Source organism: Bombina bombina, chromosome 8 (assembly GCF_027579735.1).
Source record: "Bombina bombina isolate aBomBom1 chromosome 8, aBomBom1.pri, whole genome shotgun sequence".
Taxonomy (NCBI): domain Eukaryota; kingdom Metazoa; phylum Chordata; class Amphibia; order Anura; family Bombinatoridae; genus Bombina; species Bombina bombina.
In genome coordinates this window covers 218,706,146-218,721,488 of record NC_069506.1, presented here as the reverse complement: position 1 = coordinate 218,721,488, position 15,343 = coordinate 218,706,146, and the positions used below count along the sequence as shown (strand labels likewise).

Here is a 15,343-nt window from a genome sequence, read left to right as displayed (position 1 = left end):
GTCAATATTGGCACAAAACCTTCAGGATTCTGCTAGAAAGCTAAACATGAAGAGGAACTTCATTTTTCAGCATGACAACCACCCAAAGCATACATCCAAATCAACAAAGGAATGGCTTCACCAGAAGAAGATTAAAGTTTTGGAATGGCCCAGCCAGAGCCCAGACCTGAATCAGATTGAAAATCTGCGGGGTGATCTGAAGAGGGCTGTGCACAGGAGATGCCCTCGCAATCTGACAGATTTGGAGTGTTTTTGCAAAGAAGAGTGGGCAAATCTTGCCAAGCTGATAGACTCATACCCAAAGAGACAGTGATGTAATAAAATCAAAAGGTGCTCCAACAAAGTATTAGTTTAAGGGTGTGCACACTTATGCAACCATATTTTATTTTTTATTTTTACTTCCCTTCACCTAAAAGATTTCAGTTTGTTTTTCAATTGAGCTGCATAGTTTATAGGTCAAATTAAAGGTGGAAAAAGTTCTGAAATGATTTATTTTTGTCTCATTTTTTTATCATCACAGAAGCCTGCCATTTTAACAGGGGTGTGTAGACTTCTTATATTGTATGTATGTATGTATGTATGTATGTATGTATGTATGTATGTATGTATGTATGTATGTATGTATGTATGTATGTATACACACACTATATTATATAGATCGTCCGCACCTGCCCTCTCACTGTTTATGTGCTACAACTCTAAGCTTGAATAAACCACTTGTTATTTCTCGATTCCTGACTTTTGTGTATACACACACACACACACACACAAATGTAGCACAACAGCAACAACACACACTGGCAGACACAAGGCACACAGAAACCAGTTGACAGGTTGTTAGAGCTTAGGAAAAGGGGCCCTGTATTTGTGAAACTATAAACCACACATCTCTGCAACATTTGAGAATAGGTAAAGCATAAGATTTACACACAACTAATACAAATGCATTAAACAAGTCCCAATTAATTTACCTGCCGAAGTCACAAAGTTTAAGTACTGCAGTGTCTGGGTCCACTAGCAGGTTCTGCGGCTTGATGTCTCGGTGACAGACACCCTGAGAATGTATGTATGCCAAACTGCGAAATAACTGGTACATGTATACCTGTATAATGCAGAGGGGGGCAAGATTACAAATATGTCACAAGAAAAAAAAAAAAAAAGGAGGCAACACTTCTTAACAGAGCCCAAACAGATATAGTTCACCTTCACATAGATGGACGGCAGTGTTGATTTGGCTTTTGCAAAGTGCCGGGCTACACGATATACAGTCTCAGGAACAAAATCCAGGACCAAATTCAGGTACACCTCGTCTTTCTACAAAGAAAGAACAGTCTCAACCTAAAACTGAAAATTGTACAACATACATCTTATACAGATAGTGGAAAAGAAACTGTGCTGTTTCTATAAGATAAAAAATAGGCAGATGAAAAGCACAATATTAGTAAAGTGAATGCATAAAGTAATGAGTATTTCAAGCAAAAAAATAAACAGAACAAATCTGATAAAAATATACTAAACAGGTGGGCAAGGACAGACAGCAGCTATAAGCATACCCGAAATCTAAATAAGCAGTTAGAAGTGAGGATTTGGGTGTCTAACCTTCTCTCCGCTTGAGTAAAAAAAGTATCGTAGGCGCACAATATTACAATGGTCCAATCTTCGCATGATCTGGAGTTCTCGGTTCTAACAAAGAAAATAAAAAAAATAAAAAAAAAATCGGTAAAGTAAACCAACATACCTTAAAGGGACATAAAAAAAAAAAAATTGATAGATGCAGGTCACATTCATAGAAAGAGTTAACAGAAGTTACCAGAATCACTTGACATTAGAAATATATGTTTGTAGGATGCATAAACAAAATTAAACACCTATGTGCATTTCAGTTTTTAATATAATACCCCTTTAAAAGTGTTTATACAAAATAAAATGTGTAAAGTGAAGGTCAAGTCCGGGTGGCTTGCTCACGTTTTTATAGTCCTTTTCAAAAAATAGCTGAACCTTCATTCATCATTTTTTAAACAATCCTATGTAAAACTATCTTTATTTTTACCTTTCTAAATGCCCTCCGTTAATGTTCAATCCTCCGCCCGCCATTTTCTATATGTGATTGAGAGGCTTGTCCTATTCAATTGTACAATGGCCGTTTTCCCCCGGGGGAATCAAGCTCATACTGTAAACGTCACTTGATTGTTCTGCGCATGCGTTAAAGTTCCGACATCACAGTGAGTTTCTCATGCTCGTTCATGAGACACGCATGCGTAGTCTGACTGACATGAAGAATTAAGTAATGAAGAATAGGATTATATATTGACGAATGACAGACTAAAAATGTCAATACTTAGCGTTTTTCTACTAATATATTGACCAAAAGTTTTAAAATTAATATCGGAACAGACAAGCGCATATGATTGGGAGATTATCGTGAACGCGCTTGGGGCCGATGTAGAGCGGGTGGGACCACTCGCTATGTCACAACTAGAAAACAAGGAAGTGGTGCGGGGGAGGAGTCGCTGTAAGGTACGGGAATTTATATAATATTTTATTAAAAACAAAATGAGATAAACGTAAAAATAAGGTAGCGACTAAATAGCTGTAATATGGCTCAATGCATTGCGGTAGTCGATTGGTGGAAAATTGACCTTCACTTTAAAGAAATGCAAAAGATAAACAGCTGTTATTGCTAGCAATATTATTATTATACTTTATTTATGAAGCGCCATCATATTCCGCAGCGCTGTCCATGGATACAGATCATTTAAATAAAACAATAGTATAAAACTTCTAAGACTAAGAGACAGGACAGAATTTACAAACACATACAGGAGGAATCGAGGGCCCTATTCCCGTGGGAACTTACAATCTAGAAGGGTAGGAGGTTGGGAAACATGAGGTGAGGACTGCAAGATTTGCAGTTTATAAGTGTAAGAAACACCCTTTGAAAGAACTGAGTGTTAAGAGACTGTGTGAAATCCCCCTAAAAAATGAAACCTATTTTAAGGTGGTTAAACAAAGACAAATCTTAAAATGTGTCGAGGCCAGTTACAGGTACTTTGTGATTAAGCGTTGAGTACATAAACTGGCTCAAAACATGCAAGATTTGTCTTTGAATAGTCCACAGTCCTCAACCTGCTGTTGTAAGGTTTATGCAGTCCCTCTCTCCTATTTGATATTAGCTTGAACAGCAAAAGGCCTTTGAACAGCATTTTTTCCACAAGCCTTGAGCATGGTTAATCTGATTGCCTTTGCTGTGGCCAGTCAAGAAGATTCAGAAATAATAAATGTGCATCTGGATTTGCAAAATCCACTCCAGCTTTTAGTCCCAGCATAATATCACAAATAACTTGTCTATATTAGAAAGAGAAAACAAAAATCTCTATCTACATTCAGTTTTAAAGCCAAAACCATGTTCACATCACATGCAGCCCTATTACCAGATCAGCACCAGATAAGGTAACTGACTTCGATTTACAATTTGAGTTAAATAAAAAGATATGATATACTATAAGTATATGATCTGGCCAAATCTAAATCTGACTGATTCCAGACCATCTTCTCTGGTTAGTCCAATTTTCAGCTTTACCCAACACCACCTGGTTGTCTAATGGTTAGACTGAGACCTGGAAAGGCCTACAAGTCAGTGTCCTCACACCTACTGTGAAATTTTGTAGAGGGCCGATGAGGATCTGGGGGTGTTTCAGCAAGGCTGGAATCTGGCAGATTTATCTCTGTGAAGGACGCAGGAATCAAACCACGTACACAAGGTTATCTGGAACAAAACTTGCTTCCTTCTGCTCTGACAATGTTCAGAAACTCTGAGGATTTGTTTTTCCAGCAGGACAATATACTCCATGCCACACAGCCAGGTCAATCAAGGTGTGGATGGAGAACCACCAGATTTAAAGACCCTGACATGGCCACCCCAATCTACAGACCTGAACCCCATTGAAAACCTCTGGACTGATCACAAGGTCTATAGATGGTCACAAGCCATCAAACAAAGCCGAGCTGCTTGAATTACCCAACAGCAATGTGAAAGACTGGTGTAGAGCATGCCAAGACCCATGAAAATCATGTTATATTTCAAACGGGGGGGGGGGGGAAGAGATAGATATATATATATATATATATATATTTTAACTATGTACCTCAAATAGGTACTAGAACTTTTATTAAATTACTCCAAAAAAAAAATGTATTTATAATATATGAAATTTCATCAAATGATCTTTTTGATGGGTTTTTTTTTTTAATTTTATAAAAAACATAATTTATGTAAGAACTTACCTGATAAATTCATTTCTTTCATATTAACAAGAGTCCATGAGCTAGTGACGTATGGGATATACATTCCTACCAGGAGGGGCAAAGTTTCCCAAACCTTAAAATGCCTATAAATACACCCCTCACCACACCCACAAATCAGTTTAACGAATAGCCAAGAAGTGGGGTGATAAGAAAAAAAGTGCGAAGCATATAAAATAAGGAATTGGAATAATTGTGCTTTATACAAAAAAATCATAACCACCACAAAAAAGGGTGGGCCTCATGGACTCTTGTTAATATGAAAGAAATGAATTTATCAGGTAAGTTCTTACATAAATTATGTTTTCTTTCATGTAATTAACAAGAGTCCATGAGCTAGTGACGTATGGGATAATGACTACCCAAGATGTGGATCTTTCCACACAAGAGTCACTAGAGAGGGAGGGATAAAATAAAGACAGCCAATTCCTGCTGAAAATAATCCACACCCAAAATAAAGTTTAACGAAAAACATAAGCAGAAGATTCAAACTGAAATCGCTGCCTGAAGAACTTTTCTACCAAAAACTGCTTCAGAAGAAGAAAATACATCAAAATGGTAGAATTTAGTAAAAGTATGCAAAGAGGACCAAGTTGCTGCTTTGCAGATCTGGTCAACCGAAGCTTCATTCCTAAACGCCCAGGAAGTAGATACTGACCTAGTAGAATGAGCTGTAATTCTCTGAGGCGGAATTTTACCCGACTCAACATAGGCAAGATGAATTAAAGATTTCAACCAAGATGCCAAAGAAATGGCAGAAGCTTTCTGGCCTTTCCTAGAACCGGAAAAGATAACAAATAGACTAGAAGTCTTACGGAAAGATTTCGTAGCTTCAACATAATATTTCAAAGCTCTAACAACATCCAAAGAATGCAACGATTTCTCCTTAGAATTCTTAGGATTAGGACATAATGAAGGAACCACAATTTCTCTACTAATGTTGTTGGAATTCACAACCTTAGGTAAAAATTCAAAAGAAGTTCGCAACACCGCCTTATCCTGATGAAAAATCAGAAAAGGAGACTCACAAGAAAGAGCAGATAATTCAGAAACTCTTCTAGCAGAAGAGATGGCCAAAAGGAACAAAACTTTCCAAGAAAGTAATTTAATGTCCAATGAATGCATAGGTTCAAACGGAGGAGCTTGAAGAGCTCCCAGAACCAAATTCAAACTCCAAGGAGGAGAAATTGACTTAATGACAGGTTTTATACGAACCAAAGCTTGTACAAAACAATGAATATCAGGAAGAATAGCAATCTTTCTGTGAAAAAGAACAGAAAGAGCGGAGATTTGTCCTTTCAAAGAACTTGCGGACAAACCCTTATCTAAACCATCCTGAAGAAACTGTAAAATTCTCGGTATTCTAAAAGAATGCCAAGAAAAATGATGAGAAAGACACCAAGAAATATAAGTCTTCCAGACTCTATAATATATCTCTCGAGATACAGATTTACAAGCCTGTAACATAGTATTAATCACGGAGTCAGAGAAACCTCTTTGACCAAGAATCAAGCGTTCAATCTCCATACCTTTAAATTTAAGGATTTCAGATCCGGATGGAAAAAAGGACCTTGCGACAGAAGGTCTGGTCTTAACGGAAGAGTCCATGGTTGGCAAGATGCCATCCGGACAAGATCCGCATACCAAAACCTGTGAGGCCATGCCGGAGCTATTAGCAGAACAAACGAGCATTCCCTCAGAATCTTGGAGATTACTCTTGGAAGAAGAACTAGAGGCGGAAAGATATAGGCAGGATGATACTTCCAAGGAAGTGATAATGCATCCACTGCCTCCGCCTGAGGATCCCGGGATCTGGACAGATACCTGGGAAGTTTCTTGTTTAGATGAGAGGCCATCAGATCTATCCCTGGGAGCCCCCACATTTGAACAATCTGAAGAAATACCTCTGGGTGAAGAGACCATTCGCCCGGATGCAACGTTTGGCGACTGAGATAATCCGCTTCCCAATTGTCTACACCTGGGATATGAACCGCAGAGATTAGACAGGAGCTGGATTCCGCCCAAACCAAAATTCGAGATACTTCTTTCATAGCCAGAGGACTGTGAGTCCCTCCTTGATGATTGATGTATGCCACAGTTGTGACATTGTCTGTCTGAAAACAAATGAACGATTCTCTCTTCAGAAGAGGCCAAAACTGAAGAGCTCTGAAAATTGCACGGAGTTCCAAAATATTGATCGGTAATCTCACCTCCTGAGATTCCCAAACTCCTTGTGCCGTCAGAGATCCCCACACAGCTCCCCAACCTGTGAGACTTGCATCTGTTGAAATTACAGTCCAGGTCGGAAAAACAAAAGAAGCCCCCTGAATTAAACGATGGTGATCTGTCCACCACGTTAGAGAGTGTCGAACAATCGGTTTTAAAGATATTAATTGATATATCTTCGTGTAATCCCTGCACCATTGGTTCAGCATACAGAGCTGAAGAGGTCGCATGTGAAAACGAGCAAAGGGGATCGCGTCCGATGCAGCAGTCATAAGACCTAGAATTTCCATGCATAAGGCTACCGAAGGGAATGATTGAGACTGAAGGTTTCGACAAGCTGTAATCAATTTTAGACGTCTCTTGTCTGTTAAAGACAGAGTCATGGACACTGAATCTATCTGGAAACCCAGAAAGGTTACCCTTGTTTGAGGAATCAAAGAACTTTTTGGTAAATTGATCCTCCAACCATGATCTTGAAGAAACAACACAAGTCGATTCGTATGAGACTCTGCTAAATGTAAAGACTGAGCAAGTACCAAGATATCGTCCAAATAAGGAAATACCACAATACCCTGTTCTCTGATTACAGACAGAAGGGCACCGAGAATCTTTGTGAAAATTCTTGGAGCTGTAGCAAGGCCAAACGGTAGAGCCACAAATTGGTAATGCTTGTCTAGAAAAGAGAATCTCAGGAACTGATAATGATCTGGATGAATCGGAATATGCAGATATGCATCCTGTAAATCTATTGTGGACATATAATTCCCTTGCTGAACAAAAGGCAATATAGTCCTTACAGTTACCATCTTGAACGTTGGTATCCTTACATAACGATTCAATAATTTTAGATCCAGAACTGGTCTGAAGGAATTCTCCTTCTTTGGTACAATGAAGAGATTTGAATAAAACCCCATCCCCTGTTCCGGAACTGGAACTGGCATAATTACTCCAGCCAACTCTAGATCTGAAACACAATTCAGAAATGCTTGAGCTTTCACTGGATTTACTGGGACACGGGAAAGAAAAAATCTCTTTGCAGGAGGTCTCATCTTGAAACCAATTCTGTACCCTTCTGAAACAATGTTCTGAATCCAAAGATTGTGAACAGAATTGATCCAAATTTCTTTGAAAAAACGTAACCTGCCCCCTACCAGCTGAACTGGAATGAGGGCCGTACCTTCATGTGAACTTAGAAGCAGGCTTTGCCTTTCTAGCAGGCTTGGATTTATTCCAGACTGGAGATGGTTTCCAAACTGAAACTGCTCCTGAGGACGAAGGATCAGGCTTTTGTTCTTTGTTGAAACGAAAGGAACGAAAACGATTGTTAGCCCTGTTTTTACCTTTAGATTTTTTATCCTGTGGTAAAAAAGTTCCTTTCCCACCAGTAACAGTTGAAATAATAGAATCCAACTGAGAACCAAATAATTTGTTTCCCTGGAAAGAAATGGAAAGTAGAGTTGATTTAGAAGCCATATCAGCATTCCAAGTCTTAAGCCATAAAGCTCTTCTGGCTAAGATAGCCAGAGACATAAACCTAACATCAACTCTAATAATATCAAAAATGGCATCACAGATAAAATTATTAGCATGCTGGAGAAGAATAATAATATCATGAGAATCACGATTTGTTACTTGTTGCGCTAGAGTTTCCAACCAAAAAGTTGAAGCTGCAGCAACATCAGCCAATGATATAGCAGGTCTAAGAAGATTACCTGAACACAGATAAGCTTTTCTTAGAAAAGATTCAATTTTTCTATCTAAAGGATCCTTAAACGAGGTACCATCTGACGTAGGAATGGTAGTACGTTTAGCAAGGGTAGAAATAGCCCCATCAACTTTAGGGATTTTGTCCCAAAATTCTAACCTGTCAGGCGGAACAGGATATAATTGCTTAAAACGTTTAGAAGGAGTAAATGAATTACCCAATTTATCCCATTCTTTGGAAATTACTGCAGAAATAGCATTAGGAACAGGAAAAACTTCTGGAATAACCGCAGGAGCTTTAAAAACCTTATCCAAACGTATAGAATTAGTATCAAGAGGACTAGAATACTCTATTTCTAAAGCAATTAGTACTTCTTTAAGTAAAGAGCGAATAAATTCCATCTTAAATAAATATGAAGATTTATCAGCATCAATCTCTGAGATAGAATCCTCTGAACCAGAAGAGTCCAAAGAATCAGAATGATGGTGTTCATTTAAAAATTCATCTGTAGAGAGAGAAGATTTAAAAGACTTTACGTTTACTAGAAGGAGAAATAACAGACAAAGCCTTCTTTATGGATTCAGAAACAAAATCTCTTATGTTATCAGGAACATTCTGCACCTTAGATGTTGAGGGAACTGCAACAGGCAATGGTACATTACTAAAGGAAATATTATCTGCTTTAACAAGTTTGTCATGACAATTATTACAAACAACAGCTGGAGGAATAGCTACCAAAAGTTCTACTGCATTCAATAGGCAATACTCTCTTCACATCCCTCTGACATTCACTGCACGCTGAGAGGAAAACCGGGCTCCAACTTGCTGCGGAGCGCATATCAACGTAGAATCTAGCACAAACTTACTTCACCACCTCCCTTGGAGGCAAAGTTTGTAAAACTGATTTGTGGGTGTGGTGAGGGGTGTATTTATAGGCATTTTAAGGTTTGGGAAACTTTGCCCCTCCTGGTAGGAATGTATATCCCATACGTCACTAGCTCATGGACTCTTGTTAATTACATGAAAGAAAAGTCTATGGGTACTTTTGTTGGTTAATAGTTTAACACAAATGTTAAAGGATTAAGTTCAGTCCCTATATGGTTAAAAGGGATAGTAAACCCTGAAAATGTTCTTTTAGGATTCAGATAGAACATACAAATTTTAACAACTTTCCAATTTAATTCTATTATCAAATTGTCTTCATTCTCTTGTTATCCATTGCTGAATGGACAGCATTGCACTACTGACAGGAAGCTGAAAATATATTTTTAGCCAATCACAAGAGACAAATGTGTGCAGGCACCAAGTAGAAGCAGCTCCCACTAGTGTATGATGTGTGTATTCTATTTTTTAACAAGGGATACTAAGAGAACAAAGCAAATTTGAAAATAGAAGTAAATTTAAAAGTGTCTTAAAATAACCTGCTCAATCTGAATCGTGAAAGTTTAGTTTTGACTTTGCTATCCCTTTAATGCCTTATAAAGCTCACACAGTTAAAATGAGCTCCAGAAACAAATTAAGCTAATATAAGCTAAAATTGTGGGGGGTTTATGGAAATCAAAATTCCTAGTGCAGGATGAAATCTAAAAATACAACGCTCCTAGACAGTCATTAACACAAGCATACTGCCCTGTATGCAGCAGTTCATCATCCATAAAAATAAGATGATATTGTGCTTACCTTAAACCTTTTGTCCTGTAAGACTTTTTTAATGGCTACCATCTCACCGCAGTCTACTAGTCGTGCCTGGTATACCACTCCAAAGGACCCGTTTCCAATAACCTTGACATCAGTGTATGACACTTCTTGTGGACGGTCTGGTCCCTGACCAGGGGTGGCCACTACAGTTGTCACTTTGCCATTGTCTCCTTTGGAATAAACAGAAGATGTCCGTTACCATTTTTTATTTAAATAAAAAATACAAAATTATGCCAGTGTGTGTGTGTGTAATATCTCTCTCTCAAAAGATAAAGTTCCATCTTTATTTGAACAGGCCACTCAATGTATTTATAAACTACTAACACAAGATAAATAATTTGTCCAAATTAACAGGTATAAATTCTGATACAAAAATAGAAAAACTGTTATTGTGGTAGTTTTGGATTTACTGTTATTCTTCATTTCTTACATTAGCGCAATGTCATGGGGTAAATTTTAAAGCAAGGCTTTAAAGACCCCAGTATGCAGGAAATTATTGTTATACAAATACCATTGTTCAGTCCCCAAGGCGTTTTGCTGGTTTCTAAATTTGAATGCATTTATTAAAGCTTGGGGCCCAAGAAAGCTATAAATGTGTTTGTAGCTCTGTAAAAATTATGGGGGAAGAAAAGAAAAAAAAACAAAAAAAAAAACCACAACCTCTTAACACTGAAAATTTATTTCTTCAGGACATGACATTTAAAAGGGAGCGCTAATAAAATGTTCAGCACAGTGATCCCATAAAGAAGTATGCTCGGCAACAGATTCAAAAGTTATCTAGCAGGATTATGGGATAGTCTAGTCAAAATGTTCATGATTCCAATAGAGCATCGAATTTTAAACAATTTTCCAATTCACTTTTGTCATCAAATTTGCTTTGTACTCTTGATATTCTTTGTGGAAAGGTAAACCTAGATAGGCTCATATGCTAAATTTCTAAGCAATTGAACTACCTCTTATCTCAGTGTATTTTGACCGTTTGACACTGCTAGTTCATATAGATAACATTGTGCTCACCCCCATGGAGTTATTTAAGAGACTGCACTAATTAGCTAAAATGCAATTCTGCCAAAAGAACTGAGATAAGGGGCAGTCTGCAGATGCTTAGAAACAAGGTAATCAGAGGTAAAAAGTGTATGAATATAAAAAAATGTTGATGATGCAAAACTGGGGAATGGGTAATAAAGGGATTATCTATCTTTATGAACAATAACATTTCTGGAGTAGAATGTCTAGAATTCCAAGTCATTGCTTTATAGAGAAAGTTAAAGGAATACAAACTGAAAATACCAAAATTCAATTGCAAAAAAAAGTTTTTATTTGTTTATTTGATTTTGGGGGGGGGGGGGGGAGAGAGAATGTGAACTTCTAGACAACAAGAAGAGGGGGGGCAAAACACATTTAGGATCAGGCTTCAGAGCAGACCCATTCTGTGATTTTTTTTTTATTTTTTTTTTTTAAAAAGGGGGTTAAACACATAAAGGTCAAAAGTAGCAATGCTCTACTGGGACCATACAGAATAGAAGGGCTGAGCCAATGACAAGAGGGATACGTACATAGACACCGTCCAACTAGCCAACTACCAGTAGTGCATTGATATTACCAGGTATGTTTTCAGCAAAGGATGCCAAGATTAAATAGTACATTTAATAAGAGTAAATTGAAAAATAATGAAAGAAAAAATATGCATGATCTGAACCATGAAAGTTTGGTCTTTCAAGTCCTCTTATGTCAACTTTATCAGACAAAAGCCAAAAATTAATATAAATAGCCTAACAATACCTAAAAAAAACTGACTTTCCCCAAAATACCACCCAAATAAAGTTTTAGAAATGATTGAGTATCCCCCTTACTAGCCAGTATGGCACATTCATTTTGTGTTGGGGTCATCAAACTGCTTAGGATGCTCATGCATATGGCTATAAGAAGTATGTGTGAACTGCCAAAGATTAACACATTCCCACCACTTCAAAAGGATCACCACAAAATAAATATAATGAACAAGATATCTGTCATTTGCATAGACCATTCTAATAGGCAGGGTTGTCAAAATAAATAACAGCCTGAGGAATTCAATTTAGAAAAGTGTAAAAATGCTAAATATTTTGCTACACACTTGATAAGCTTTATTTAGGGTTACTTTTTTGTTAATAAGTGGGACAACATAGGCTCCATGTGATGCTTCTTTATTTCAATCACTTTAGCTGCCAGGAAGCGTAATAAAAGGGACATTAAATAAATACAGTATGGCAAGAGCTCAGTATACAATATATATAATTTTAAGGACAGGAGCATACCTGCTGAAAAAGTCTCCTGTATTATTTATGTTATCTATGTTACAATAGCTAATTATGGACAGATATAAAGGAAGTCCAACTAATTAAACAATCACTGTGAAGTGTTGTAGTAGCAACAGTAGGGGGGGGGGGGGTCAGTTCAATTACAGAAGAAATGGTAAAAAAAAATTGTATATATACACTATTACAATGTCCTGCTGGCCATATAAACGTTATAAGGTATTCACTGTGGAGTTTAAGGTCCCTTTAAGGACCATGGGTGATAAAGCAGAGGCCTTTGACAAAATGTTAGACATAAAAAGAAATAACATGGGGCTATTATCAAGGGCCATTAAGCCCAGGTGTTACTAAGGCAGCACAACACAAAAAGGCCAGTAAATTGCAAGTTACCAACACTCAGATTTCAACAAAGCCACGGCTCTACTTATGGGATCATTAACACGGGGTTTGAACGGAACATTCACACATTCGGTGTAAATACAAAACACCCAGATTAGGTCGTGTCATTACACGCATCGTCACATTTAAGATTATGAATACTCACTGCCTAGTTTGATAGCGCTGAAGCCCCCAGGCACAGACGGTCCGCCGCCCGCAGCTCCCGCAGACACGGGCACCTTGGCAGCCCCAGCCTGGCCTTGGTCGCCGAAGGCCTCGGTCCGGGGCCGATTGGTGCCGCTCATGCTGAGGAGCAAGGCGTACAAGCGATGAATGGTGCCGGGCTTGGCGGCTCCCCTCCCCGCGGCCGCCACACACACTCAGCCCCAGGCTCCAGGCCGCACCGCGCGGCTCCCTGGGAATCAGAGTCCACAGTGAGTTCCACAGAAAACTCCACCAATCACATCCCGGCTCAGACAGACTACAACTCCATCAATCTTTACGACTGTAACGCACCGCAAGGCACGATGGAACTTGAAGACGCCGCTCTACCCGGTTCCACAATAAAATGAAAGTATTTACTACAATTCCCAGAATGCCTTGCAAAACGAGAAACAAGTCATACGGATCAACGATCACTTAACCATTTAGCGACCAAAGGGGACTGTGAAGGAAGAAAGAAATAGCAAGGAACCTCAGCTCAGCCCTCTAAATCAATACAAATCGTTCAGACAGCTAGACCGGAAGTGTAATGTCGCCATGTATATTGGGGCGGAAAAGTAATCAGAGCGCGAAAAAATAAAACGGTGCCAGATTTGGCAGTAAATTAATAGTATATCAATTTGATGCTGTGCCAAATATGGAACCGATCACAGGTGTCTCGTATACTCGAACACCAGTTCAGTAGCACAGTAGCAAAATATTGTATATTACAACATTCGCACATTTTAAAAGGTTTATGTAAATGATTCATCACAATGTAATACCAGTTTATTCCCCATTTTATTAAAGGGATGGTAAAGTCAAAATCAAACGTTTTAAACTACTTTATAGTTTTAAGCTAATTACGAAATTTGCTTTGTTCATTTTGTATCCTTTGTTGAAAAGTAAGTCTAGACAGGCTCATAGGAGGGCAGGAGTGTGTGCTATAGTACTCTATAGTAGCAGCAGTGATTGCAACAATTTATAGCAGGACTTCAATTTTGCAAAACACTGCTGCCATAGAGTACTAAAGATGTGCACACTCCTGAGCCTACCTATATTTACTTTTTAAACCCATATGGATGTAGGTACTAAGTCACACTACTTTATCCAACGTCCTTCATATGTTAAGGGAGAACTGATTGCGCTCCCCTAATATATGAAACCAGATAGAGTGACACCGTCTATGTCACTCTGAAACAAATCATCCGTTGGTGCAGAGTGGGAGCAGTAGGAGGGAGGCAGGTGGGGTTCCCTACACTACAGACTTTTTAAAGGGCGAGCAGGGTATGGGACCCTAACTTATGGAAAAATATTGGGGAGAGGGGATCCTACACCACAGGAAAAAAAAGGGATATATGAGGAAACTAACGGCAAGAAATGTCAAGAGTGGCGCGCAGATGCATTTAGTGGTCCTCTAATTTCCAAAAATCAATGGCAAAGTCCTGCATGTCTGCTGTTTCTGAACAAAGGGGACCCCAGGGAAGCTTTTACAATTATTTGTCTTATGGCTGCAGTCATTGTGTGTAAATAATTTAAGTGAGAAACCCAAGCTTTGTGAAAATGTTGATTTTTTTTATTTTATGTTCATATTTGCCAGCCAAATAGGGATATCAAACATATCAAAATGGACCTAGATCTACCTTGGGCTGTCTACTTTAAAAAAAAACAATTTATTCTTGATAAATGTATTTCTTTCCGGATATAGCGAGTCCACGGAATCATCAATTACTAGTGGGAATATCACTCCTGGCCAGCAGGAGGAGGCAAAGAGCACCACAGCAAAGCAGCTATATATGTCACTTCCCTTACCCATAATCCCCAGTCATTCGGTCGAAAGAAAATGGAAAAAGAAGATAACACAAAAAGGAGTAGGGGTGCCTGAAGTTCTTTTTTTAAAAAATAACTGTCTTAAATAAAGGGAGGGCCGTGAACTCACCATATCCAGAATTTTTTTTTTATCAGGTAAGTATAAATTATGTTTTCTTTCCTAAGATATGGTGATTCCACGGAATCATCAATTACTAGTGGGAACCAATACCCAAGCTAGAGGACACAGATAAGGGAGGGACAAGACAGGTAACCTAAACAGAAGGCACCACTGCTTGAAGAATCTTTCTCCCAAAAGAAGCCTAAGCCGAGGCAAAATAATCAAATTTATAGGATTTGGAAAAAGAATGCAAAGAGAACCAAGTAGCAGCCTTGCAAAACTGTTCCACAGAATCCTCATTTATGAAGGCACAGGAAGAAGAAACAGCCCTCGTGAAATGAGCTGTGATCCTCTCAGGAGGTTGCTGTCCAGCAGTCTCATAGGCCAAACAAATAACACTCTTCAACCAAAAGGAAAGAAAAAGTAGCCGTAGCTTTCTGACCCTAATGTTTCCCAGAAAAACAAAATAAAAGCAGAAGACTGACAAAAGTCCTTATTCTTTTGCAGATATATATCAGAACACGCAGCAAACACTCCTTATAAGAAAAAAGGTTAGGAAAAAAGAACAAAAATGTCTTGATTAATATTCCCAACCAAAACAACTTT

At 38.4% G+C, this 15,343-nt stretch overlaps 1 protein-coding gene across 1 annotated transcript in view; it reads right to left on the bottom strand.

Annotated features, from left to right (window-relative positions):
* The window catches only part of GSK3A (glycogen synthase kinase 3 alpha), a 48,168-nt gene extending 34,899 nt beyond the window's left edge, over nucleotides 1–13,269 (bottom strand). The window contains exons 1-5 of the mRNA XM_053690956.1: nucleotides 12,773–13,269; nucleotides 9,914–10,101; nucleotides 1,600–1,683; nucleotides 1,204–1,314; nucleotides 972–1,102 (exon numbers count right to left, since the gene is read on the bottom strand). Of these exons, the coding sequence (XP_053546931.1) occupies nucleotides 972–1,102; nucleotides 1,204–1,314; nucleotides 1,600–1,683; nucleotides 9,914–10,101; nucleotides 12,773–12,911 (653 nt within the window). The 5' untranslated portion in view covers nucleotides 12,912–13,269. The remainder of the gene's footprint in view (nucleotides 1–971; nucleotides 1,103–1,203; nucleotides 1,315–1,599; nucleotides 1,684–9,913; nucleotides 10,102–12,772) is intronic.
* Between the last annotated feature and the right edge of the window lie 2,074 nt (nucleotides 13,270–15,343).